This window comes from Drosophila mojavensis, unplaced genomic scaffold (genome assembly GCF_018153725.1).
Source record: "Drosophila mojavensis isolate 15081-1352.22 unplaced genomic scaffold, ASM1815372v1 contig_19, whole genome shotgun sequence".
NCBI lineage: Eukaryota > Metazoa > Arthropoda > Insecta > Diptera > Drosophilidae > Drosophila > Drosophila mojavensis.
The window spans coordinates 3,518,512-3,525,785 of NW_025318726.1; the positions used below are offsets into that span (position 1 = coordinate 3,518,512).

Consider the following 7,274-nt stretch of genomic DNA (forward strand, 5'->3'; position numbering starts at 1 on the left):
AGTCCATTTTAGAGTAAATCATAACACTTATTAAATTGCTGCTCTTCGAAAAGAAAAATACAATTTCAAAATCAAATGGATTTAAAGACCGGTACGTTACGTTTGTTAGTGTTGGGTAATACTGCACTATGTTACTCAGCCATGCGATAGCACTATCGATAACAACGAGTATTCTTTGTGGTATTTTTCAGTAGTTGTTTGCATAGTTCGCTTCTGTTGCGCGTTCCATTCAGTAGTGAAAATTGTGAAATTCCTTCATAAACTAAGAATTAATATGTTTTTTTGGCATTTTGCCCTGACAAAAATTATGCCTGTGTAATGCTAGAGAATATTTCCTTGTGTGTCATCAAAATCGAAATCGATTTGGAAACCAACGCAGGTAAATGACCTAAATTAAACAACGAAAACAGAGACAAAGATTTTACGTTGTTGCTTTTGTTTCTTGTCTTTTTTTTTTTTTTTGTTTTTCACGCAGACCTAGAAGGCGCTGTCTCTGCGGAGCACCCAACCAATCCGCGTGTGCAAAAGGAGCGTGAACGCGACCGCGGACTACGCCAGGCACACGAAATCATCATTGAAACATATACAAACCTTCGTTGGATCAAAGAAACAAACGCAGCGAAGGAATTGAAGAACATGAATTGGGCCGCTGCAGTGCAGCAGCATACCAACAGTCCAACGGCTGGCAGCTCTCGGGAGACGACGCCTCGCGGAGGCGGAGAGGAAACCCAAGGGACTGCCTCCAACTTCCCACAAGAGCTCGGCTACTTTTCTGGCAATCCCATTGTAGAGGTCACCAAAGGCATAATACATCTCTACAAGAAAAAGTGTGTAGCAAGAAATGGTCCAAAAGCATTAACTAACAGCCATGTCTGTTTTTCCCTTTGACAGCGAACGCAAAGCCATCAAGGAGGCGCCTTCAAATCAGCTGTGCCTGCTCGCCGTACCTTCCACACTCAACTGCCACGATTTGCTGAACTTCATAGCGCCCTGTCATGCGGAGATTAAACACGTACGCATCGTGCGCGATGGCAGTCCAAATCAGTTTATGGTGCTGCTGGAGTAAGTGAATCAAATGGGATCACTTGTGTAAAGTCAATATGTAATCTGTACAATCTGCTTCAGGTTTCGCTCAAATGAATCTGCCTTAGAGTTCTATAATTCTTACAATGGATTAGCCTACAATTCCCTGGAGCCTGATTCCATCTGTCACGCCGTTTGGGTGTCAGAGGTCGAGCGTGGAGAGCATGGTTTGCCACCCCTTGGTCATACTGAACTGCCCACTTGTCCCGTTTGCTTGGAGCGCATGGACGAGAGCGTTGATGGCGTCTTAACGATTCTCTGCAATCATGCTTTCCACGCCAGCTGCCTGATGAAGTGGGGAGATTCCACCTGCCCGGTGTGCCGTCACGTGCAAACTCCGGAGCTCGTCGAGGATTCGGTTTGCATGGAGTGCGAGGGCACAGATTCGCTGTGGATATGCTTAATCTGTGGACATGTGGGCTGCGGTAGATATCAAGGCGGACATGCCGCAGCGCACTATCGGGCCACCAATCACACTTTCGCCATGCAGCTGGGCACATCGAGCGTTTGGGATTACGCCGGCGACAACTTCGTGCATCGCCTGTTCCAAAACAAATCGGACGGCAAGCTCGTTGCCTCGCAAACGGAGAAGGATGAGCGCGAAGAGAAGATCGACTCGATGCAAATGGAGTTCACCTATCTGCTGACCTCACAGCTTGACACGCAACGCAAGTACTACGAGGAGCGCATGGAACGCCTGGAGAAGGAGTGGGACGACTTTCAGAGCAATGCCAACGCGGCCAACTCAGAGATAAGCGAGCTGCAGCAGATGCACCAGAGCTTGCTGAAGGAGAAACAGAGTCTGGAACGAAAACTTGCCCAACAGGCAAACAAGTAAGTCAATGTCAAACAGTTACATCTCTCCAGAGACTCATAACTCTTCTCGGCTCACAGGCTCAAAGAGATGCAAAAGCAGCTGACTGAGGAACGTGAACTGTCCAAGGCCCTGCAGGACAATCAAACATCCTGGCATATGAAATACAAAAATCTGGAACTGCAATACAATGAATTTAAGCACAACCACGACAAGGAGGTCACAGATCTCAAGGAGCAGCTGCGCGATGTCATGTTCTTTCTGGACACTCAAGAGAAGATGGCCAACACCGAAATGTCGGGCGCCTCCATAACAGGTGTCACCGATAAAGAACCTGCCACCACTTCGCGGCGCGCCAATCGTCGCAAGAAGTAGAATTACGCAGAATTAGCGGTTAAGTTGAGCATTCAAAAAGTTCGAAGATTCAAATATAATATTAATATATTCAAATCGGCAAAACCGCATTGTAATGAAGAAAGCAAAGAATCAATAGAAATGTTTTCGAAACTAACGTTCATAATATATTTAATCAGAATCGAAACTGAAGCTTAAGTGTCGCCGAATACAAAAACAACTCTATATGTGATTTTCTAAGTGAAACAAAAAGCTAAAGAATAATATAGTATACATAAATATCTATATACATCTGTCTATCTGTATGCTTAAAGGCTTATGTACTTAACATGCAAGACTATTCTACTTGTAGGGATTTTTATCATCTGAATGTGAGTTTATATTATATTGAATAAAAATTACAAATATATGTTTATCAGATTTGTTTATAATAAACTGGTATGTTTAGCTAGGTGATTGTAACTTTTCAGATAATAATATATTGATATACCTCTCTAGTTACCTACATACGAGGATAATGTCAAATCTACTTTAATATTCTATAGTAGAAATTTTAGGTCTTCATTTATTTTCCGTTTTCATGATATGTTTTTATCAAATCAATTTAATACAAATTGTTTTTGATTCCGATTGAAGCCATTAAACTAGTAATTATTTTTCCATAAAACTTCGGACAGGCTCTTTTATTATATATTTCGGTATTCTCTAAAGAATTAGTTATTAAGACAGTTATAAATGAGAGTCATTCAGTATTTCCGATTTAAACAAATTAATTTCAATTAATATTTACTGCTTGGGGCACTCGTTGTCGCAGCGATAGGTGGGATCGGGAAGCTCCTTAACCTGGCACTCCTCGTGGTCCTGGAAGAGATCGAGCTTCTCCTTCACCTCATGCTCGTTGCGCTCCACATTCATCAGGTAGCCTGCTATGAAGCCGTACATGTCCTGAGGCATGTGGATGTGCAGCTGAGCAAAGGCGCTCACCAAGGTTTTGCCCATCTTCTCCTTCAGCTCCTTGGCGGCGGCATCGACTGCCTCCATATTCTTGCCCTGCGGCAGCCAATCGTAGTCCTTGAGGCAGCAGCACTCGCAGTAGACATTCGGATCGGACTCCTTCAAGAGTTTAAAGAAAGGCTGCAGCTGAGTCTCGCAGTGCTTTAGGTTTGCCACCTCCTTCACGAACCGTTTGTGCATCTCGCAAACATCCCGCTCGCAGCGCAGCACAACCGCCCGGTCCTGCGACAAGGTGGCCGTGCGTTTTATGTAATCCACCGTGTTCTCGTGGAAGGCCTTGAACTTGCACTTCTCCTCGTTGTAGGCCTGCATACATTGCCTGGCATACATGATGATGTTGTCTCGGCGTTTGCGTATCTCCTCCGAGCGCTTGGAATAGAAATGCTTTACCTCATCCAGATTGATGAGCCGCTTGGTGAGCTCTGCTTGCTCCTCGTCAGGTTCGCATAGTCGAGGCTTAACTGTTTTCTCCATCATCTTCTTCTTAACATCCTCGCACGTTGCATTTTCCTTCTCAATCTTACGCAGCTCCTCGTTCAGCTCGGTCTGCAAGTTCCTCAACTCCGTGTTCAAACGCTTCACATCCTGATCGCTGCAGATGAGCGTGTTCAACATCTCCCTCAAGCAATTCTTATGGGGATTGGGCAACTCATCGCCACAGCCGTCCAGCATTTTCTCTTTTTGTCTCTTATTTTCTCTTAAATACTACATAAAATATATTAGATTTATTTCGTATTTAAAATATCAAATGATTTTTATCCGTGATTTGAATAGAAGTATTTGAAAAGTATGTGATATATGATATATTATGATATGAACTATGTGGTATATTAACTCTTAACTTTCAAAGTTGATTTATAAATGAAAGTCGACTTTAAATATTAAAAAAAAAATCATCAAAATATCCCAAAATTTCTGTCAGAATCAGTTCGTTTCCAGCACTTGAAGAGATCCATGGCAAATCGGTCATTTATAGAAAGAATAGAATATTTAGTAGCAAAATAATAAAGATACTTTATATAAATACATACATTCATATTTTATTTAATATCCAAACTGGTTTGACCCGAAATCGGCACTTATTTTTTATATGGTTAAATCAGTAAATATTTTGAAAGCAGAATACAAGTATACAAGTATATCTAGCGAACACCTTTTTTAATAGCTTCAGTCCCTCTTCTTCTGGCTTCTCTGTCGCTTCTTCTAGCTGACATCAATCAATCATTTCTATTATTTATTAATATTTTCACTACTCCTAACGTGGGTATCATAGTTTGCTTATGAAGCATGTGGCGCTTCAAAGTAGTCTTTTACATTTAAATATTAATAATATAGATTATATGCACACCTAAACAATTTTTATATTGAAGCCATTCTGCGAGTAAAATCACCATAGTACAAAATACTCTATCGTCATCATTTAATGACTTTTTCTTCCAGCCAGTCTATGTTTCAAAAATTATTTGCATGTAGGGGCATATCTTTTAAAAGCTGGCATGTACTTGCATACTTTACTACCTGACTTGCTGTCCTACGATCTTTTCTCTGTCAGTCAGTCTTTTAAATTTTTTTTTACCTTGATCCTTTAAGTCGTACTATTTTACCATATAATTCCAATCACACTGAAAGCAAATATCTTCGAATCACTAAGTTCTATTCACAACCCAAAAATTACAGATTTCTGATGAAATTGCGATTCCATTGCAATAAATTCTATGCAGAGTATATTATTTTCGGGTTTCTTTCTTTAATTTCTGTCTTATGCTAACATGATTTTAGCTGTCGATTGCTCATTTTGTTTACAAGCTCAACTTTATTTTTACCCATTGGAACACTCTTCTCTCCGCCTGTCTTTGATCGCAAATGAACCCGTCAAAAATTAATTTTGGCACAAGTTAACCAGTTTTATGTGAGGTCAGTCAGATCTATTGGCAGCTATTAAGCCGGCTCTGTAATTAAGTAAATTAATTAATTTGAGCACAGCAAAATGGTTTTTGATTCGCAAGTTTTGGCTATTTTTGCATACTTATTATTATATTGTTTATTCGCTTTTATTTTGCCAATTTTTTCGCATAATTTTGTATAATTTTTGCATAATTTATTTAACGTTTGCTAATTAATTTTATAGAGTTTGATGATGGTCTTTTTTTTTTATACCCTGAACCCATTGAAAATGGGAAATCAGGGTATAATGGTTTTGTGAAAAAGTATGTAACGGGCAGAAGGAGGCGTGGCAGACCCCATAAAGTATATATATTCTTGATCAGCGCGACGAGCTGAGTTGATATAGCCCTGTCCGTCTGTCCGTCCGTCCGTCCGTCCGTCCGTCCGTCCGTATGAGTGCGTCGATCTCAGAAGTTATAAGAGCTAGAGAGCTGAAATTTGGCATGCATACTCGTGTGTACCATACGCAGTACGAGTTTGCTTTATTTTTTCGATAATTCATCCGATAACTTTTTTATCGAGAATAATCGAAAAATCGGCATTGTTTTTTCAGCCTAATTTGAACATTTTTAGACCTGGAGACTTCAAATTTGCGTTGTATATAAAGTTAATCGATACAAAGATTTTGTATTTTACAGATTTTGGATACCACGCCCCCTTTCCCCCCGATTCGTAAAAAACGCATTTCAAGTACTAGAGACTTGTCCTTTGGAATGTACACACATATTCATCATATGATTACACTCTGAAAGTTTCATTAAGATCTTATGTCTACAAAAGAAATTATTTAACAAATAAATTCTCATAATATTGCCCACACTGCAGCGCAGCCCAAGCGCAGTCGCTGCTAACTGCGCAGTCAACAGAGCGCGTGATATACGTGCGTGTGGATGCGTGTGTATGCATGTGTGAATAAAAGAAGTGCAGAATGAGAAGAATATCAGCTTGGAGGGTTCAAGGTATCTCCTAGTCGAGCAGTCTCGACTAGAGCCTTCTTACTTATTTTTTGTATATATTGTTATCTCTGGATGTCACCGAGCTTGATTGATTTTGTTCGACGACTGTGGAATGTTTGCACATGCCTGAAAAAAGAGTATAAAAACAATTCGAAAGCGTTTGCAAAACCGTTAAATAATTTCTAAAAGTTTATAGCAGGCTATAATTAATATCATTAAGCTGCCTTTTTAGCAAACGTTACCAATCTGCAATTTTGACTAAATGAAAGATAAGAAACCCAAATCAATGAAGACAATCTTAAATGATATGAAATCAAATGTTAAGTTAAAGTGACTATTTATAGCCATGACAACTTGCAGGAATGCCTTAAAGAGTCTCTAAAAACTTACCTTATGTACTGTAAGCTTTGAATAACTCGGGACACGGCTTTTCTTCATAACCACCTTCGGTGTTTGTATCAAAATCAGATATTGCACGCCGAAAAGCTTTACAAGCCTTTAATCCAATTCTTATTTTTTTAAATTAAATGTATATTTGATCGCCTTGTTATATTTAAACTAAGATAATATCAGGGAAGTACCCCCTCGCCACCCCCCCCCCTTCCATCAAACACCTTCCTCTTAAAATAAAAAAATTTAAAACAATATGCGTTTCGTGTCAAATCACAAATTTCGAACTGAGACGCTAAAACAATTAGATATTCAGTGGTGAGCGGTGTTATTATATAAGGAGAATTCTAAAAAAAAAAAGCGGAATATGAATTCAGCAGAAGAAATGCGCCGATCTTTGATTGAAATTTTGGATAAACTTTCAGTAGCTCCAAGAACGTTTTGGTTTCCTTTGTAACTTTGAAAAAATATATCAACTTCCCAAAGATTCATACAAAGATAGCTTCTCAAAATATGTATAATACATATAAGAAAAATGCCAAAAGCTTGCAGAATTTTATCCAGATGACATAGATAAGGAAGAGTTTTTCAACAATATTCAAGACGTCCTACTTTTACTAAAAACAGCGAAGAATAACGAATAGGAAATAGGATTCTCGCCAAAACAACTTCTGTTATATATTTCTTCATTGGGACAAGAATCTTGCAATTCATCAGCG

At 39.4% G+C, this 7,274-nt stretch overlaps 2 protein-coding genes across 2 annotated transcripts; one reads left to right on the plus strand and one right to left on the minus strand.

The window, feature by feature from the left end:
• The first annotated feature begins 60 nt into the window (after positions 1–60).
• LOC6572178 (BRCA1-associated protein) lies at positions 61–2,666 on the plus strand. Its single transcript, XM_001998291.4, has 6 exons — positions 61–91; positions 326–379; positions 476–827; positions 892–1,062; positions 1,126–1,917; positions 1,978–2,666. The coding sequence occupies exons 1-6, from the start codon at positions 76–78 to the stop codon at positions 2,270–2,272; spliced, it is 1,680 nt and encodes a 559-aa protein (XP_001998327.2). The 5' UTR covers positions 61–75; the 3' UTR covers positions 2,273–2,666.
• Positions 2,667–2,902: 236 nt separating this feature from the next.
• Positions 2,903–4,108, minus strand: LOC6572177. The gene is made up of 2 exons (XM_001998290.4): positions 3,042–4,108; positions 2,903–2,956 (listed from the first exon to the last, which is right to left on the minus strand). The coding sequence occupies exons 1-2, from the start codon at positions 3,935–3,937 to the stop codon at positions 2,938–2,940; spliced, it is 915 nt and encodes a 304-aa protein (XP_001998326.2). The 5' UTR covers positions 3,938–4,108; the 3' UTR covers positions 2,903–2,937.
• Positions 4,109–7,274: the final 3,166 nt, after the last annotated feature.